Source organism: Ambystoma mexicanum, chromosome 14, assembly GCF_040938575.1.
Source record: "Ambystoma mexicanum isolate Mex_15411 chromosome 14, UKY_AmexF1_1, whole genome shotgun sequence".
NCBI classification, from domain to species: Eukaryota; Metazoa; Chordata; class Amphibia; order Caudata; family Ambystomatidae; genus Ambystoma; species Ambystoma mexicanum.
The window spans coordinates 133382485-133402178 of record NC_090940.1 but is presented as its reverse complement, the minus strand read 5'-3'; the positions used below and the strand labels follow the sequence as shown (position 1 = coordinate 133402178).

Here is a 19694-nt window from a genome sequence, read left to right as displayed (position 1 = left end):
CGCAGGTTCTTCCATGCGTCCTTGTAGTTACCATCAATGTTTGCATTTGTTTTCCAGATGTGTACCTATGCATAATGAAGTGTCCTGTTTAATCGGTAGTACAAGGTATTTGCTATTGCATTTTCCCTTTATTGGGTAGCTGGAGTTCTGGATTTAGATGAGGGCATGTTGGGCATCTGGTTAATGACATACGCCCAGTTGGGGGGCTGTTGAAGTTGGGCTATTACACACACAGCTTTCATATTTCTTTTTTCTTGATTACAGGGTACCTGAGGCTCCTGATTTTACAGAGATGAGTGAGTAGTGGGCATATTTATCTCATGTATGTATTTAGGAGTTTATGCCCTAATTGAAAGATATTTATCCCAGGAACGTAGTGGTGTGTACTGGATATAGCATAAGCAGTACCAAAAAGGTAATAAGTAAACCAAGGCGGGCTGTTTTTAGAGCAAGTGATGTAGAGATAATGGACAAAAGATGTAATTAGGGAATACGTTTACTGAAGAGTGATGTAGCCGAGGTTAGAATTAATTATACAAAATAGACATTTAGACATGAGAGAAAACAAAAAGGAGAAGGACAACAGAGATGAAGGCGTAAATGACAGACAGAGAGACAGACTTGAATGAGACTGGGCACAGAAAGAGTACAAGATGACAATGGACATCAGTTGGTTGTCTACAGGGAAGGTCAGAACAAATGGGTAGACACAAACTAATTTCTCTGTGACCACAATAACAATACATTCACTGCAGCATTCTCTATCACTATTTGCACAACTTCTATCCAACTTAACTAGTTTTAGACTGACTAACGTTGCAATACTTGACAGAAATATAGATAATTAACTGTTTCTATTAACTTCTAAAAACGGAATTCCATATCCCATGGTGACCTATTTGTACTGAAATATATACTCAACACCTGGCGTTTTGAATGGAGTGTTTAGTGTGCCCTTGCTGTTCTTCAGATAGTTAATTCCACATTATGAATTTACACTTAATAAGCAACATGTTTACACACCAAGGCTCAACATTTGTCTGTTGTATGGTGGAATGTAGTGTATTGTGAGAGCTGTACCTCTCCCGCACCATGAATAAACAACCAAGGTCCACAAACAAGCTACCTGCTAATATCGTATAAGGCTGTGAAAATTAGCATTTACCTGAAGCAAGAGAAAATGGGAACGTCGTCTTATCAGACATATACAAAGACGATATGGTCGGGGAATTATCCAAAAATAGATTCGTTTATTTATACATAATACAAAAGCGTAATAAAAGGACTGGACCTCAAAGAGTGCCCAGACACATGAAACAACTGTTCATACATGAATACATAACAAAGACATACTGATGCTATATATCATCCAAAATTATTCCTGTATCTGCAAAGTGCTATTAGTAACTGGTGGGTGACTTTTTGCACATTTCTTTTAAAAAGCACAAAAGAGAGCCCATGACATGCTTCAGGTAAATGCTAATTTTCACAGCCTTGTACGATATTAGCAGGTATCTTGTTTGTCGACCTTGGTTGTTTATTCATGGTTTATAGTCCTCCCTCAACAAGCCCCTAAAAAAAAGAGGACACTTGATCGCTCGTTTTCCATTACACCTCTCCCGCACCATACAGGATTCTCAAATCTAGGCATACAGCCATACTGCGAACCAAAAAGCTCACGTTTCTGCATACTTAACTCACAAAAACTCACACAACCACCTCTCGCACAGCAAGCCATACGCACTTCACCAAACCGCAACAACAAACAAACAACAAATAAGCCCCCGTCCCTCCGATACAGTGAAAAACTTAGGCTGCACTATGGACTCAGGCCTGACAAACTCCAGAGAGACCAAAACGCTGCTGCAAAACTGTTCCTTGCCCTGGGTCAAAGAGATCACATCTTACTAGCTCTCCGAAACCTCCATGGGCTCCCAAACGGACAAAGGGCCACCTTCAACACCCTATGCATCACTCACCGAGCAGTGCACAAGACCGGCCCAATATACCTACAAGAAAGATATAACCATAACTCCCATTCCGCACCCTAAGATTGAGCACTGCCCTCCTTCTAGTGATTCCAACATCTAACTCTGTATCGGACAATCCGCCGTCTCAACCTTGGCCCCAAGTCTGTGGAACTCGCTCCTCCCTCATATTCGTCACACCCAAGACTATATGACGTTCTGCGAAGCTGTAAAAACGTGGCTCTTTCCATAATACCAACCACGACCTTCCTAAGCGATTGAACCCAACAACCCGATGACTAATGTTCAATGAGATCCTGAACAATGTCATCACAGAATATGTGTATTAATTATTCGCTATTAAGCAACTGCATGCCTGAAATGCAGAATATCGATCTCCTTAGTTCATAAATCCACACAAACACACATCCCATATCACTATGCTTACTCTCTACACCTTCACACAATAAGAATGCACCTATACCCCTTGATCAATTCGGCCTAGCTGCTCACATACGAACATTACCCCATGAACACCTCATCATTCTAATAAAACACAGCTATACTCCATGACAAACTGGGCTAGCTGAACATATAAGTGTCCTACAGGCCTAACGCAGTCAGAACCCAGTCTTGGTGTCCACCCGCCAGACTGCACACATTCAACCGACATCAATACCACCACACCTAATGCTAGGATTCAGCTACCTTCAGGAAAATACAACAGCTTCTCACATAACTGGTGCACCCAAGCACCCTACGACACCCTACTCTTTCAACTGACCAGTACTACGGTCCCCAGGGGCGTTCAACCTACCAGCGCTTTGAGGTCATAACAATGATATATAGAGCGCTATATAGATGCCAAATGACATAACAAAAGAATTACAAGTTTACATTGATTTGTGCTCATTATATATAGAAATACATGTTTAAATAATTTGGTCTACAGTGTGCGACACATGTAAAACCTGATTATTATTAAATCAGTCAATGTAAACGAACAACATGTGACAATACTGATTTTGATGAGGGACGGACAGCACAACAATTATGAAGCAATTCAAATCTTTATATCATCTTTCTAGACACAGGATATTACATGGAATCTGGAGAAAATGAGAATGAAGGCCCAATGATTGTTTCTTTACACTTGTACAGTCATTGATCGATGCTTTTCATGTAAATAGCCCAGGCCTTTGCATTTCACAATACCTGTATGACGCGGAAAGCAATTCCAAATCCTTCTTCCACATTTTTTCCTCCCAAAATGACCTGGAAATCCAAATAAGCAGTGTAAGAAAAAACTATGATGTGCGCTTTTTTGAGTTTGGTGTGCTTATTTATCAACAAAGAAAAACAACCTGTGCTCTGCTATTGGAGCGTAAAAATATCACAGTCCTGAATGTTCATCCAACAGCACTTCAGAGTCTGGGATTCGTACTCCTGTGTTTTTTATTATTAGTATGTGTCTACAAATCATAGCATGCTGAGTATTGTTGGTTTAAGGAAACAAGATTGACTGAAGATAGGTCAAATGATAAGGGGTATTTAGCCACTATGAGGGAGACACCCACAGAGACTGCACTAAAATAACAGGCTGTGATGTCACTATAGGAACAGGCCACCAAGAACCGTCTTCTAAGATGTGAGCATTCAATCATTTCAGATATGATGACATATTATTAAATTGCAGAATAGGAACAGTAACATTTGTTTTTATTTTGTTAAGAAAAAACAAGAACTGTGGTAAAACTATCTTTATATATAGAGATACACAAGCTACTATTGTCAAAACAAAATATTTGGTGTTGCAGCAGACTAGATGCAAGCCTGCAACTCACCGTGCAGGCTACATCTTCTTTCATCAGGTCACTTCCGAAGAGTGTGGGTGGTGGTGTGCTGATTTTCTTGGCAGTACCCGAACTCTCGCAGCGATACAGAAATTTGGTAACTTCCATCTGCATCTCAACAGTGCTAATATGTCTAGGATTAAAAACAATTGTCAAAGGTAGTTCAGGCAACAAAACTATAGGCAACACGAGCGAAGAGAAACCTGACAAGGTACAACTAAAGATTTGCACGTGAAAGGCGCTGGCTTGTTGCATTTTACAAGAGTTGTAAATGATTATTGACCCCATTTAGGATAATGACATTTAGGCAAAGGTCTGGGTACAAAATAGCTAATATAACAGATAACATAAAATAATGTATGTTTATTACAACAAAAATACCTCAAACAAAAAAGAGACAGATCATAATGTTTATTGTGTCTGCAGGACACCATTTCCAGTTTTCAAGGAACATTTGAGTTATGGATTCATACAAACCGCACGCCTGGAGGTAAAATTACCACCGTGGGTTGCTAAGTTTGTCATTTGGTGTCAAGGGGATCGAAATACATATTTTTACATCAAGGCTTGTTACCCATGTGTTCCATGTCACACAGAAAATACATTCTGGACACACTACGCTGTAATACACTACACTGTAATTGAAAGGTGAAACATCTGCTTTCACATTGGTTTAATGTTAGTAATTCTTGCAATGGGGTTGACCCCTGCTATCCCACAGATGCTCAAAATCACACCAGACTTACAGGGAGAAGAGTATGAGGAGAGTAAGGTTGCAGAAGTACAAGTCTGACACAATGGTGGCATGGTGATTGCCAAATACTTGTATTGCTTTGGAAAAGTAAATAACATTTATCTAGCCCTATTTCTAAGAGGGGATTCCCTGCCGCAACTAAAACAAAGGAGTCCATCGGAATGTCCAAGAACTAAAAGAGTTCACCGTCCTGTGTCAAAACCCATTTCCAATCCTTACCCTTACAAATAAACTAAAAGGGATTGCAGTCTTTTTGGTCCAGATCAATGACTTCCTTCTTCTGGACATGCACAGTTCCATGCATCAGGGGAACTGGCTCCTGAGGGAATGGATCCACCCGCCCAGGTCCCAATCCTTTTCCAAAGGTTAAATCAAAGTTCCATAGTAGCAAAGGTTCTTGGTTAGAAAGAAACAAACGTTCCAACACAAAGTTCCGGTATCAAGAGAATGGCTTCCTTCTCTTGGCTAATCACAATGTTCACAAACACACTAAGGGGGGACTAACTCCCTTTACCCGTTTCTTTCTCTGCTCCTTGCACTGCCAAGTGAATGCCTCTCTTCTCGTGGCTTTCCTGGCTCTCTTCAGGCTTCTCACAATGCCAATAGATTGCTGCTCTTCTCTTGGCTTTTCACAAACAAACCAGGGGGAATGACCCCCATCCCCTGGCCTTGCACTGACTTTTCTGACAATACAACAATGAGGGAATGTCTCCCTTCCCCTGGCCTTGTTCAGGCTTTTTGTTAATCACAGTGAACCTAGTCCACTACCCTGCCCGGTACTGTGACTATGAAGAATGATGACAATTGCTCTTCCTTTTATGGGTGCAAGTCCCAGACTCGCCTTTCTTGCTGGCCCATTCTTCTTGATAGACTTGGTTCACTCTCCTGCCATGTACTATCATACGACCCAAGGCGTGCCAAAGTCTCTTTGCCTCAGGCAGGGTCCCAGACCATGTATCCTTGGATTCCTTCTCCCTTCTGGGCTTTTCACCACCTTCCCTGGCCCCTGCACCTCCCAGGATTGGCTGACCTTTTTTGAGGTCCGCGATCGTCCTGGGTCTTCATTGGCACATGTGACCAGTCGTGGGGCTTCCCGACTTTCGCGATCTGCTTTGGTCTGTGGCGACTCCATAGTGGCAAGCTTCCGGACAGCGCGGTACTCCCTGCTCGCCCTCTCCAGTCCTCAGAAATGCCAGAGCTTCTCTCTCAGGGTTCGTCGGCTCTGGACCTTCCCGCTCTGTTCTCAGCGTACCGGTCTCTGCTCTTCCTTCCTGAACCATGCTGGCTTGCTCGCAGTTCCTCCAAGGACAATCTAACTGCTTTTGCAGTCCTTCTCTTTTTTTATCCTCAGCGTGATGGTATTGAATGGAACACGTACCTTGGTTATCCAGTACATCCCCTCATTCCTCCACAGTGCTTCCTCATCTCAGTCTCGATATAAGTACTCTACTGGGTTAGGTGGATTCTTCCACGTCTCAGTATGTTCTACAAGGATAGGGTTTGCTGTTCTACGAAAATACATCCTCCTGTTGAGTACCACACTTCCAGAGAGCCTATTGCATAGCAGCCTCATCTCCCTGGCCTCATGGAAAGGGGCTACCCCCAGTGAAGGAAGGACATCCTGGGATTCGGCACGAGAGGAAGTATTGAATACTGTGTTGTGCAGCATTGAGAATGGGCAATATTGAAAATGCATTATTTTAAGGGGCCCCTTTTAAAAAAAAAGGTTTTACTAAAAGACGTGCCACAGAGAAATGATAAAATCTGCAAATACAATTAAGCTTCAAAATCTAAGAGCACAACAGGTATAGTTTAGAAATGTAGGCATATTGAAGTGTTAAACATCACCCATGAATTACCTAGACTTGGCTCAGGTGTTCTATCCCAGGGACGACCACTGATCGGGGTCCTCCAGAGACTTGAAGCCACTTGCATACTTCTGAACCGGCGCTGCAAGGTCCTTTTTTTGGGGGGGACTTTATTTCCCCACGCAGGACACCCTGCAACCCCTGTTCCCAATATATCGGTCAAGGGGAGCGGGGGACACCCCTGTTCCCCTTGTTTGCTTTAATGGATTTGAATGGCATATTTGATCAAGTTTTGGGTGTATGAGATTTTCGTACAGCCTAAATTCACTAAAATATGCCATTCATGCTTTTTAATTTGGTCTTTTGGAGGTATTTCCGAACCGATTTTGGGTTGTTTGATGGTAAACGGAAATGCTTGCGGTCCAAATTACCATAGCTAACTTGCCCGTTACGGTCAAACAACCCATACAGTACATATACACTCTTCCCCCCTCACTTACCTTTTGGCAGCACAACTCACTGTGTGCCGCCAACTCTCCTGACTCCCGGCAACACAATCCCTGCACTTACGTGCTTGGGAACCGGAGCTGCAGGGTCCTTTTTTGGGGGGGGACTTTATTTCCTCATGCAGGGGACACCCATGCAATCCCTGTTCCCATTATAGCGACCAAGAGGAGCAGGTGACACGCCCCACGACTCCTGTTCCCTTAGTTTTGCTATGATGGATTTGAATGGCATATTTCATCGAATTTTTGGTTGTGCAAGATTTTCATAAAGCCTAAATTCAGTCAAATATGCCATTTGTGCTTTTCAATTCGGTCTGTTATGGTATTTCCAAACTTCTTTAGGTTTGGCCTCTTTTTGCCTCTGCCCCGTATAAATTGTCGTGGAATAGAGAATTGTGAGGTAGTCAATTGTCCTGAATCACGAGGAGGAACCTTTACCAGAGGAGTAATTTGGCTGTGCTGCAGACCTTGAGTAGCTTTGGCCACGAAAACTCCACCGGCCTGATTGCACTCCTCTTTGCTGAAAAGTGCGGTTTGAAATTTGATTTAAGGTATTTAGCATCTCATGGTTTTTCTTTGCTGTTTCTATGGCCTGATCAACTGCTTTGCCAAATAGAACCGTATTTTCTATTGGCATATTTAAAAGTGTAGCTTGACTCTCTGAACAACGCATATCTTTTTAATAATGTGCCCTCCGCATTGATTCTCCTAACATTATCTGCTGCGTCTAGGGTGGCTTTAAGTATTGCATTAGCAGTTTGCTTTTTTTTTATTTTATTGTGCATTTGTAAGACACTGATACATTAAGTAAATTGTGGTTCAAAGCACCAACGGGACAACAGCGAGGGAACATGGGAATTAAAAGCAAATATAACAATGAAAGAGAGAGGCAGTTCTACTAGGCCTTGTGAGCATTCAGAGCATGCAAGTGCAGAGAGAGAGGGATGAGGGAGGGGGGTAAGTGCTAGGAATAACAAGGAGAGAAGTTCTAGGGAGTACGTTAAGTGAATGGCAGAGATCACTTGGTGAGAGTGGTTAGCTGCCAATACATAAATGCAGGCTTGTGGTAGCACAGGCCACTGGGCGCCTAGGGCAAGTGCCGGGAGTTGGCGGAGGCTGAAGGCGATTGGGGGTGGGAGGCTAGGACCCAGGAGGACACATAAGGGCCCTTGTCAACAATCTCAGTGACTGTGGGGTTTAGCAAAGGAGGGAGGGGGAAGGAGGAGGTGAAAGGGAGCGAATTGCTTGCCAAGCAGAGAGTTGTGTGTCATCTACATAACACTGGAAGTAAGGGGGGTAGGTGGAAATTAGGTGTGCAAGCAGGGCAGGATGGATGTTAAAGAGCCAGGGAGAAAGTTTGGAGCCCTGGTGGACGCTACATGTGCAGATAGAGGTGGGAGAGGAGAAAGAGCCCAGGATAACCTGGGAGGGACTGTCATTGAGGAAGGAGGTCAACCAGTCCACTGCCCGCTCTGAGATACCTACGGTATTGTGGAGTTGTTTATGAGGATTGAGTGGTTGACTGTGTCAAATGCAACGGAGAGATTAGGTAGAATGACATCAGTCGAGTAAGAATCAAGAGATGCAAGCAGTTCTTCATGGGTGTTCAGAAGAGCAGTTTCCGGTCCTGTAGATGCTCGGAATCCAGATTGATGTAGGCAACCAATAGGCTCAGTATGCTGGGTCAGTTGGGGGGAGGACCCGCTTCTCCAAGAGTTTCCCAAGGAAGGGGGTAATAGAGATGGGTGTTAGTTAGCAGGACAAGATGGGTTTACAGAAGGTTTTTTCAGGAGGAGGCGCACAAGAGAGTGCTTGAGGAAAGAGGGGAAGGAACCAGTAGCAAAAGAGTGATTGCTGAAATCAGCAAGTACAGGGGCAAGAGAGTCAATATTGTCCTTAATAGTTCTGAAAGAACAGGGGGAGGCCTGTTTGGAGGAGACCTTCATAGAGCGGATGACTCTAGTAACATTGTCAAGTGTGATAGGGGAGAAGGAGGAGAGAAAGGCAGATGAGGATGGGACGCCCTTGGTAGAAGCAGGGTTTCTTGGAGCGATTGGAAAGTCAGTATTGCCTTTGGAGCAGGCGACAGGCCAGTTTGGCAGAGGGTGAGCCTGAGGTCTGCCACTTCCTTTCCGCAGATCTGCACTTGCTTTTCAGGGCTGCAAGTTCAGAGTCGTACCAGGGGTTGTGCTTGGAGGCATGTTTGTGCAAAAATGTCAAGATCGTTAGTGATGGCAAGATGGAGGTTGTGGAGAGCAGAGTCAGAGGTAGAGTCTGCAGTGGTGTGAGAGGGAGGGATGAAGGTAGATGCGAAGGCAGCAGCTGACACTCGTTTCATCGGACAGATGTTCGTGAACGAGGTTGGCAGGGCTGGGGGGAGGTGCAGTCAGATGGCAGAGAGGGCCCAGGTGAGAGGAGATGAGAGAATGGTCTGACCAGGAGAGTGGTGTGGTAAGTGGGGAGGAGTGCAAGAGACCAGTGTGTTTGATGGCATCGAGAGTGTGTCCAGCCGAGTGGGTAGGACCAGAGGGGAGAATGGATAGAGAGAGCGAGGTGCAGAGGTCACGAAAGAGAGTGGATGCCATGATTGAGAAGTCAAGGTGAATGTTGAAGTCACCCAGGAAAAGGAGTTTAGAGGTGGATGAGAGGAGAGAGGAGGAGAAATCAGCCCATTCAGAGAGGACCAGAGTGGTAGAGCCAGGTGGCCTGTAGATGGAGGCAATGGTCAGGGAGGAAGTGGGAGAGATGACCAGTTTGCAAACCAGGCTCTCGAAGGAAGAGTAAGGCTGGGTGGGTATGAGGTAAGAAGGGACCCACTCGGGGAAGATCAGAGCGACCCCACCGCCAGCACGGTTAGGGCGCGGCATGGAGTTGATCTTATAGCCATCAGGGAGAAGCAAGTCAAGAGCAGTGACTGAGCTGGCATTGAACGACATCTCGGTTAGATCGAGGATATCAAGGTCAAGGTCTTCAAGGAGGAGGCAGATGTCGACAGAGTGTTTGATAGTAGAGCAAACATTAAGCGTGGCTAGATGCAGGTTGTTACTGCCTTTGAAGGTTTTCCGAGGAGGGGTACGGGGCGTGGTACACCAGTCAGAGGAGGGGAGACAGAGAGAGAGGAAGAAGGTGAGGAAGGAAGTTGATAAGGGACAGCAGGCAACGGTCAAAGAGGAGGAGGAGGTTGGGTTGAGGACCCTGAGCCAAAATAGTTCCATTGTGATAGACATTAATGATACACCTGGATGATGAGAAGCCCGCCAATAGTATTTCCCATCTAGTGCCGCCATTAATGGGTGAGGATGTGAGAGGAGAGATGAAGATAAGGAGTCCATAGATCTGGAGAGGGGACAGAAAAAGAGGAAATCAGTGAAAATCTGTCTGGAAGTTGCGATGACATAGGTGTCTGCGATAGGTAGGCCAGGGTTAGTGGTCAGGATGTCCTTTCTAAGCTTTTTCCTTCAAGACTTTGTGAGAGGGGGAGGATAGGTAATAGTATAGCAGTAAGAAAAGATAGTGGAGATGGTGAGTGCCATAGAGGTGGCAGAGGATAGGAGGAAGAGAGACGAGGGGCTGCACAGCACACTATGAGCACCAACTCACCAGGCAGCCTAGTAGCCAAGGGAAGCAAGAAAACAGATGCAATGAGAACACTTTAGTACGAAAGTGGGGTGCAGAGACGTTAAGAAAACACAGCAGGATCCGACTTTAAGGGCTCATGGACATAAGCAGCAAGTTCCTCTATGTAGTCCCACTGAGCTCTATTAAAACTAGCCCTTAGTGCTGTATTGTTGGCAATGCACATTTAATATGCTTCAGAGGTTGCCACTTGTTTTCATAGGATCAATAGCTTTGGGTTTACTTTATCAGGAAGGGTTCAGCTGTAGAGAAAATGGTACCTTAACTTTTGCATGTTATGGTCATGACTAGCAAGTGCGGTTTTAAGTGACCCTGATAAAGAGATGGTCGGTAGGCACTGGTTTAAATATTTTATCAACTTGCAGGTTAACCAGTTTGGTTAATATTGGAGTTGACCAGGAGGGGTCTAGTCTCTCTACAGATTTAAGCAGTGGGATGTACTGGGTAACCTCTTTTTTCTCGTTGAAGTAGTCATCTACGAAGTCTATGTCATCCCCCGATTCATGTGTGTCAATTTTAAAATAACATGCCACTTTCCTAAGCAGGTCATTGTGTAGTAAGTTGTCATCAATATGTGAAGAAGAGATGAGGTCCTCAATATCGGTTCAGGGCACAGGGAGGACTTTTAGGCCTGTACCTGTGTTATCCTCTTCAAAATCTTCATTTGTGTGTGTATCTCCATTTCTACAGGCTCTTCATAAGGAACAGAGGGTTACATTCTTAATTATTCTGACGGATTTGTTTAAGAGGGTGTTTTTCTAATAATTCCTTCAATTAGGTAATTTTGTTCATGGTTACCCTAAACCATTCCTTTGTCCCTTCATCTGAAGAACCTAATTGTTATTGTGGTGGGAAACTAATTTTATCTTGTGTTTTGCCCTGTTCGTGTGGTTGTTGTGACTTTTTGAGACTATCAGATAAAGAAGAACTAGCTTTGACATGTATACGTTTTCTTTTAGTTTTCAGCGCGTGTTGTTTTGTTTTAGTTTCAGTATCCTTCGATGCAGAGGTGGTCGGCGTGGATGTAGAATTTATGCCATGCATCGAGTGCGAAATGTTAGGAACAAATGTCTTTTGCCCAACTGACCAGCAAGGCGCTGAGGTTGCCATCTCCTCTGAGGACGTTGAAGTAGTTCCAGTGGGTGAAAAGTGTTTTGACACTGTGATGGGCTTGGTTTTACTCTGCGTTCCTCGGGAGGGCACCAAAATGTTGCTGTGAGCTGATTTTGCATGTCCAGATGAAGTCTCTATAGCAGAGCCTGACACGTGCTGTTTCGGAACTGGAGACTGTCCTATGGGAATCCTGAGATTCCCGATCCGATATCTCGTCAGCTTCCGATTAGAAACCGGGGCTGTTCTGGATCTGACGCTTTCACCAGGGGGGTAGTCTGACGATGCCTCAGTCTGCACCACGAAAGCCGCCCACTGTTTCAACCGCCGATCTTTGAGTGATTTAGGCTTAAAAAGCCAACATGATCAGCATTTGTGCTCCTGGTGATCCCTAGTAAAGGCAATCAATTCTTTACATTTTTTGTATTTATTTAGGTGTTTGGTTTATTACAAACCTTTCACTGATATTTACATCAATACATTAAATATAATTAGTCATTTCATATCAGCAATATTAAAAAAATAAGTAAACAACTCCATACAAATCAATTTCCATCAATAGTTACCATAAATATCTTAACTAGAGTTCAATATATAAAAATAAGAAATAGTTACATATTTATTAATACTCACTAATATTCCTATTGGACCACTAATAGGTTAAAAAAAACATCTATAAACCTTATTGCTGCTAAGAACAAAGAGGGGTTTTCCCCACTCAAAAGCATAATCTACCATTCCTTTGGAGATAGGCTACTCGTCTCAGTAATGAACCTTCTCAGATACCGAGTTCTCTGCTCGGTTAATCCTATACAAAATAACAAGATATGTTTTAATGTTTCATTAGCCCGTCTGTCAACACAATCTACAAGCTACATCTTTAGTTATGTCCAATGAGGGAGAGGCTAAAACTTCTTTCATCAGGTACAGATTCATATGAAGACGCATACATTGATTACAATAATAACTACTAGGAAACTTGATCAAATACTTTGGGACTACATTATACACCCCAAATGTATGATTGAGATGATAGCATAGCTTTTTCCTTTCTTCCTGAGTTTGAGTCCAGTCCATCGTCCATACCTTCACTTTTACAGCCAATTGGTTTGTAACTAATGTCTCTTCTACTGTTTCCAATTTCCCTAATATGCTTGCACTCGTCTAAAATACATTCGCTGCCACTTTCCAGAGTCACTTTCAATATCTGGAAAACCGGTAGTGAACCCTCTATTATGCATTTACGGTATAAAGACAATGTTTTCCCAACTACCATGGCACAGAGTGAAAGCAAACCCAATTAATGTCTGATTACCTGGATCGATACACCCCTAGGCAATGATAGCACTCTTTTCCAATATTATGCCTTCTAAAATGGGTCATATTCTAAATGAAAGGGCAAATGATGCCTCTGCTCCATATGTCAATATTGCGCTCACTTTTAATTAATAAAAATGTAGCGTAGGGAGTAAGGAGAAACCACCATAGTGCCCTAAGCAGGATGCCTCCTTGCGCAGCTAAATCTTTCACCTTTGCCCTTAAAACAATCTCTTGTGGAGTGTCTCCCACGCTTGTGTTTATGCACATGCCCAAGTAATTCAAGGTCTCCACCTTCACCAGAGTCTCCTGGTTTAAACACCACCTAAAGGGAACTTTCCTTTTACCACCTAGGGGTTGGAAGGTCAGGACCCTTGACTTAGACGCATTAATTAACAAGCCATTTTGCTCTACATACCTGAAGTATGTCAAGTTGGTGCTGTAAGCCGATGGGTGTCTGGTCCAAAGGAATCGCATCATCCGCATACAGCATCCAACCCAAAGGACACCCATTGATTCTAGGTGGAAAAGATCATGCCTTTCTTAAGATATTGCCCAAATCTGAAATAAATAAATGAAAAGGCTGGTGCCAAAGTGAATCCCTTCTTCAGAATCTTGAATGTTTTTATCTTTCTAGACAAAAGGCCAGATACGTTTAATCTTACTCTTAGATTAGTCGATGAATATATAGCTTTGATAGCTTGCAGCAAATCACTAGGACAGCCCCCAGTTCGACATTTCAACCACATGAGGATCCGAGCTACGCTATCCAATGCTTGGACTAAATCAATGAACGCTAAGAATCATTTTGAGCCATTCTTAAGTGTGCTGCTTTTCAATATGTTAAACAAAAATACATTTAGGCCTGTTCCTACTCCTTTTATGAATCTAGTCTAATGGATGAAGTAATGGTTACAGCCCTCCACAGACCTTAGTACGCGCTCTAATAACAAGGTTGCAAATATCTTACCACATCCAAACGGGCAATAACGCGATCGTTTTTAGGATCTGCCCTATTGCCCTTTTAAAAAATTGGGACTATAATGGCAGACTTCTAGGAGTGGGGGGCCCCTCTATTTTTCACCACTTGCTTAAATAGGAGTCCTAGGAAATGTGCAGACCGACCTGGTGCTTCTTTAAGCATAACGTTCATCAGCCCATCAGGCCGGTGCTCTGGAGCTACTTGCTTTTTTTAATGAGAGCTATTATATCCTCTCTTTCATAGGCTAAAAACATCAGGGTCATCTTCGACTCCACACTCTCCTTCTCTCCTCACATCTGTGACGTCTCTAAGAAGTCACACCACCAGCTGCACCTCCTCAGAGGTATTCTTCCTTTCCTCTCCTTCCCCCAGAAGCTCACTGTCTCCAAAGCTCTGGTTCTCTCTAGGCTGGACTACTGCAACAGCCTCTTCCTAAATCTGCCTGCCTCTACTCTCTGCCTCTACAACTCATCCCAAATAGGGCTGCAAGACTTGTCTTTGGCCTCAAGCCTAGGGAACGTATCTCTCCAGGACTGAAATCTCTGCACTGGCTCCCAGTGGCTGCAAGGATTGTCCATAAGGCCTTCAGGGGCTTGGGGCCTCAATACCTTCAACCCTCTCTTCCTAAATATCTTCCTTCTCAAGCTCTTCACTCATCCACCTCCAACTCCCAAGGGTCATTCGCTTCTCCAAGCAACGAGCTAGTGGTAGATGGAACAAGTTACTTACCTGTAACTGTTGTTCTCCAGCATGGGTCTGGCATGCTGGGTATGGATTCACATGCTCTTGAATATTCCCCGGTGTCAGGCTGGGAATCCTCGGTAAAGAAAAAATCAGTATCAGTTTCGTTTCTGATCTGTCTTTCTTAGTAGTAACCAATCACTGATCTCTGGGTCATACTGCCCCCAGCCAATGACTGCCCTCTCCCTAAGCCCCGCCTCTGGCAGCCATCCTCAGATTTGGTAGCACGCCAAGTGGCAGTATGACCAAGTGAAGAGCCGCAGAGGGGTAGGAGGGAGGGTTCGCATGTGAATTCATGCCAGACCCATGCTGGAGAACAACAGTTACAGGTAAGTAACTTGTTCCTTCTCCAGCATGGGGTCTGGCATGGATTTACATGCTCATGAATAAAAGAATACATAGCAGTATACACATGCACAACCACGGGAGGTGGCAACAGGCACAACATTAAGCAATACAACAACTCAACATTAAGCATCTCTTACCTCCTCACCAGGCTCACCTTAAGCGAACCGGTTGCGCAGCACTGCTTGGCCGACCCTGGACTCCTCCCTGGAGTCCCGATCGACGCAGTAGAATCTTGTGAAGGTGTGCGTCGACCTCCACGTAGCAGCCCTGCAGATGTCCAGCAGGGGCACACCAAACAGGAACGCCGTGGTAACAGCAAACGCTCTGGTCGAATGGGCTCTCGGACGGCCGGGCAGCGGTCGGTTTGCCAACCGGTAACAATGCATGATGCAGCCGGAGAACCATCTGGAAATGGAAGTCTTCGAGAGAGCCTTCCCTTGATTCACAGACCCAAAGTTCACGAATAGCTGTGACGTCTTCCAAAAACTTCAACGCTCTAGCTACATCCAGCGAGTGCAAAGTCCGCTCCGCCGGTGTCGAAGGAGACGGGAAGAAAACTGGTAGCACCAAGGGCTCATTGAGGTGGAAGTCCGACGGCACCCTGGGCATGAAAGAGGGGTGCGTCCTAAGCACTACCCTTGTGTCATGAAAAGTCAAGTATGGAGGCTTGCAAGATAGTGCCTGAATCTCTCCCACTCGTCGTGCAGAGGTGATGGCCACGAGGAACGCTGTCTTCCATGACAGGAACTTCAAAGGCGCTGAATGCATAGGCTCGAATAGGGCTCCCATGAGCCTGGTCAGCACCACATTAAGTTCCCACGCCGGGGCAGGGGAATGATCCGAACAGTCCCTTCATAAATTCCTTCACCAGGCAATGAGACCACAAGGACGCCTGTCCCGTAGTCCTGGTATATCGGGAGATGGCAGCCAGATGTATTTTTATGGAGGCGTGAGCCAGTCCAGCTTTGGCCAGCGAGAGTAAGTACGGTAGCACTTGAGGGGCCGTAATCCGCAGAGGGTTAATCTTCTGTGCACGGCACCAGACAGAGAACCTCTTCCACTTATGACTGTAACACTTGAGAGTTGAGGACGCCCTGGCCTTTGCAAGAACCTCTCTGCACTCAGCCGGGATATCGTACCCTCCAAACTCTAGTGCTGCAGGAGCCAGGCCTGCAAGTTCAGTGACTGTGGGTCGTGGTGTAGAATGGCGCCTCCTTCTCTGGAGAGAAGATCCGCGTCCGCCGGCAGCCTGACTGGCGGGGACGTTGACAAGTCTAGAAGGTCCGGGAACCAGACCTGCCTCGGCCATGCCGGTTCGACGAGGATCACCCTGCACTTGGACTTCTTGAGCTGGCTGATGAGGCAGAGCAGCAACGGCAATGGAGGGAACTCGTATAGAAACAGGCCGTCCCAAGGGAACGAGAAAGCTTCGCCCATGCTCCTCGGCTGTGGGAACCTGCTGGCGAACCTCTGGCACTTGGAGTTCGTCGCCGTCGCGAACAGGTCGATCTGGGGTTTGCCCCATCGTTGGAAGAGTCGATCCACTTGATCCTGGCGCAGTTCCCACTCGTGGCACGAGCGCAGCTCCCTGCTGAGTGAGTCGGCGATGGTGTTTTTTATTCCTGCCAGGAGGAAGGGAACCAGAAACATCCCCTGGGCGACGGCCCAGTGCCACAGATCCTGGGCCTCCTTGGATAGGGCTGGGGATCTGGTGCCCCCCTGCTTCCGTATGTAGAACATCGTGGTGGTGTTGTCAGTGAAGATCCTCACCACTTTGTCCTTAAGGGACAGGAGGAACGACTTGAGCGCCCAGACCACTGCACGGAGCTCCAAGATGTTGATGTGAAGAGACCTCTCCTCCGGGAACCAAAGGCCTCTTGCGTGGAGATCGCCGGTGTGTGCCCCTCAACCCTCAAGAGAGGCGTCCGTAGTCACCGTCTCCTGAAACGCCGGGGTTTGAAAGTCCGTGCCCTTCGTGAGATGAGCCCGGGTGCCCCACCATAGGATGGCCCGACGGAACTCCCTGTCGAGGGGATCCTGTTCTCGAAGCAGCCCCCCGCCTCAAACCAGCGGGCGTCGAGGAACTCCTGTAGCGGACGCATCCAAAGTCTGCAAAGGGGTACAAGGTAGATGCATGAGGACATCATCCAGAGAAGGGACTTGATGGACCTCACCCTGGCCACGTCCATGGCTAACAGTTGGCGTACCTTGCCCAGGGTGGTTTTGGTCCTCTCCTCTGAAGGGGAGGCCAATTGCTCCACTGTATCGAGCTTCGCCCCCAAAAACAGTGCTACTTGCGACGGAACCAGGTGGGATTTGGGGTAGTTGATGGAGAACCCCAGCTCCGTGAGCAACCGGAGGATCCTCACTGTATGATCGACGGCGAGTTCCCTTGACCTTGCCCGGATTAGCCAGTCGTCCAGGTAGGGGTAGACGTGGATCCCCTGCAGGCGCAGCCGCGCCGCCATTGGTGCCAGGCACTTGGTGAAAATCCTGGTTGCCGACTTTAATCCGAACGGTAGGGCTCTGAATTGGTAGTGGCGTCCTTGAACCACGAACCTGAGGAACTTCCTGTGCCTTTTTAGAATGGGGATGGGGAAGTAAGCATCCTCCAGGTCCAGCGACGATAGAAAGTCGCCTTCCTCTAGCTGTCCCAGTACGTGCTGGAGGGTGACCATCCTGAACTTCTGCGCCTTGATGTATTTGTTTAACCGACGCAGGTCTAGGATGGGGCGCCAACCGCCTGTCTTCTTTCTGACGAGGAAGTACCTTGAGTATACTCCGGAGCCCCGGAGCCTCCTGGGGACGAGCTCAATGGCACCTTTCTTGAACATCACCTTTACCTCCAACAGCAGTTCAGGGATGTGATTCTCCTTCCTGGCCACGGGAGGAATGCGAGGGCACTTCTTTAGGAATTCCAGCGAGTGCCCGTTGGCCAGGGTGTCCAACACCCAACGATCGGTGGAGATGGACTCCCACACCCTGACGAATTTCGTCAGTCGGCCTCCCACTGGGGTGCTTCGGTGGGGGCCCGACCACCCGGCCGGGTCAGTCTTGCTTGGAAGCGGCCTTGCCGCCTTGGCGACGGCGGCGGGAACCACCTTGCTTGCCGCGACCTCTGTAGACCTCCTGGGAAGAGGAGCGGCCCGCCTAGCAGTAGGTGGAGGAGCCACCGCTGGATCCTTTGGAGGGACCCTTGTCTGCCTCCAGAGCTCCGAAAGGGCCGTCGCTGCTGAAGCACCCCAAGGGCCCGGGCCGTCTCCGAGTCGTTCTTGATGGCCTGTAGAGACTCATCCACCACCTTACCAAAGAGGTTGTTGCTGTCGAACGTCATGTCCAACACTCTGGTCTGGACGTCATGGCAAAAGTCTGTCGCCTTGAGCCATCCTCGTCGTCAGAGGCAAACTCTGTTGCCCAGTTGTCAGCAATGTCCGTTGCCACCGTAATGGCGTGATCCGACGCCACCTCGCCCTCCTTCAGAATTTCTAGGGCCTCTGCCCTTTTGTCATCAGGCAGGAAATCTAGCAGGGGAGCTATCTTGAACCAGAGCTCCGTGTTGTAGCGGGCCACGATCACTAAGGCATTGGCCACCTTAATCGTCGCCGCTGCCAACGAGATGACTCGTCGTCCCATAGAGTCCAACGTCTTACCCTCGCTGTCTGGCGGGAAAGTGGAAGTTGAAGCCGCCACGCCCGCTGCCTTCTTTTTAGCCGCTGCCGAGATGACCGAGTCCGGCGTGGGCTGGGCCCTGAGGCACAAGGAGGTGGCATCGGGGACTCGGTACTTCTTCTCGTACCTGTCCCTCTTGGCGGGTGTCGTGGCAGGGTTCTTGAGGACAGCAAGCCCCTCGTCCCAGATGTTGTCGAGTAAAGGCACCGCGAGGACTGTCTTCCTCTTAGCGCCTCGTCGTTGGTACAGGAACCCCTCCTTTTTCTGTTCTTCAGGGCAGAGCTGGAAGAGCTCAGATGCCCTGGTTATCATGGCGTGGAAAGAGCCAACCTCGTCAGCTGGGGACGCCCGTGGGGGGGGGGGGTTGAGGACACTGTATCCTCTCCCGGCGAGGGGGATGAGGGGTCCACCGGTCTCGCAGGCACAAAGGGCGGAGCGGGGTGGACTCTCCTCCGCTTGTTCGGAGGGCTTCCCGATGGGCCTTGTTCTGGCTCCTCCGTCGGGGTGCGTGGTAATCTCGTCCTTATCTCACTTCATAACGATTGGATTACGACGGACGGGATGGCCGCTCCAGTGGGCCCTGTTCGTCGTCCTCGTCGCTATCTTCGATCACGTCAGCAGGGCCCGTCCCCTGGGATCGAACCTTCTCGAACCTCTCGTTGAGGTTTATGAACCTCTCGTTGAGGCCTATGGACCTTTCGTTGAGGCCCTTCTCCGTCTCCACCAGTTCCTCCTCAGAGGCCGATTCCGAGTCTGTAACGGCCACCGCCCCCCCCTCTTTTTCAGCCGGGGGCTTCACGGGGGTCTTAGAGATGGGCTGGAAAGAGGATTCCCTCCGCGGTGGAAGGCATACTCTGGACCCAGAGGCCTTTTCCATTGGCGTAGTCTCACCCAGCTCCGCCAGGGTCGCTGAGACCACTTCGGTAGAGGCTTTAGCCGGGTGGATCAAGGCCCTCACCACCTTAGGTGCGTCCTGGGCCTTCACCTTGGGGGGAGGGTCAAC

The 19694-nt window shown here is 47.3% G+C and overlaps 1 protein-coding gene across 2 annotated transcripts in view; it reads right to left on the bottom strand.

Annotated features, from left to right (window-relative positions):
- ZFYVE26 (zinc finger FYVE-type containing 26) overlaps positions 1–19694 on the bottom strand; it is a 1501667-nt gene that overhangs the window by 129270 nt on the left and 1352703 nt on the right. For both annotated transcript variants that reach the window (XM_069638726.1, XM_069638727.1), the window contains 2 exons: positions 3812–3953; positions 3183–3242 (listed from right to left, as the gene is read on the bottom strand). In XM_069638726.1, the coding sequence (XP_069494827.1) occupies positions 3183–3242; positions 3812–3953 (202 nt within the window). The remainder of the gene's footprint in view (positions 1–3182; positions 3243–3811; positions 3954–19694) is intronic.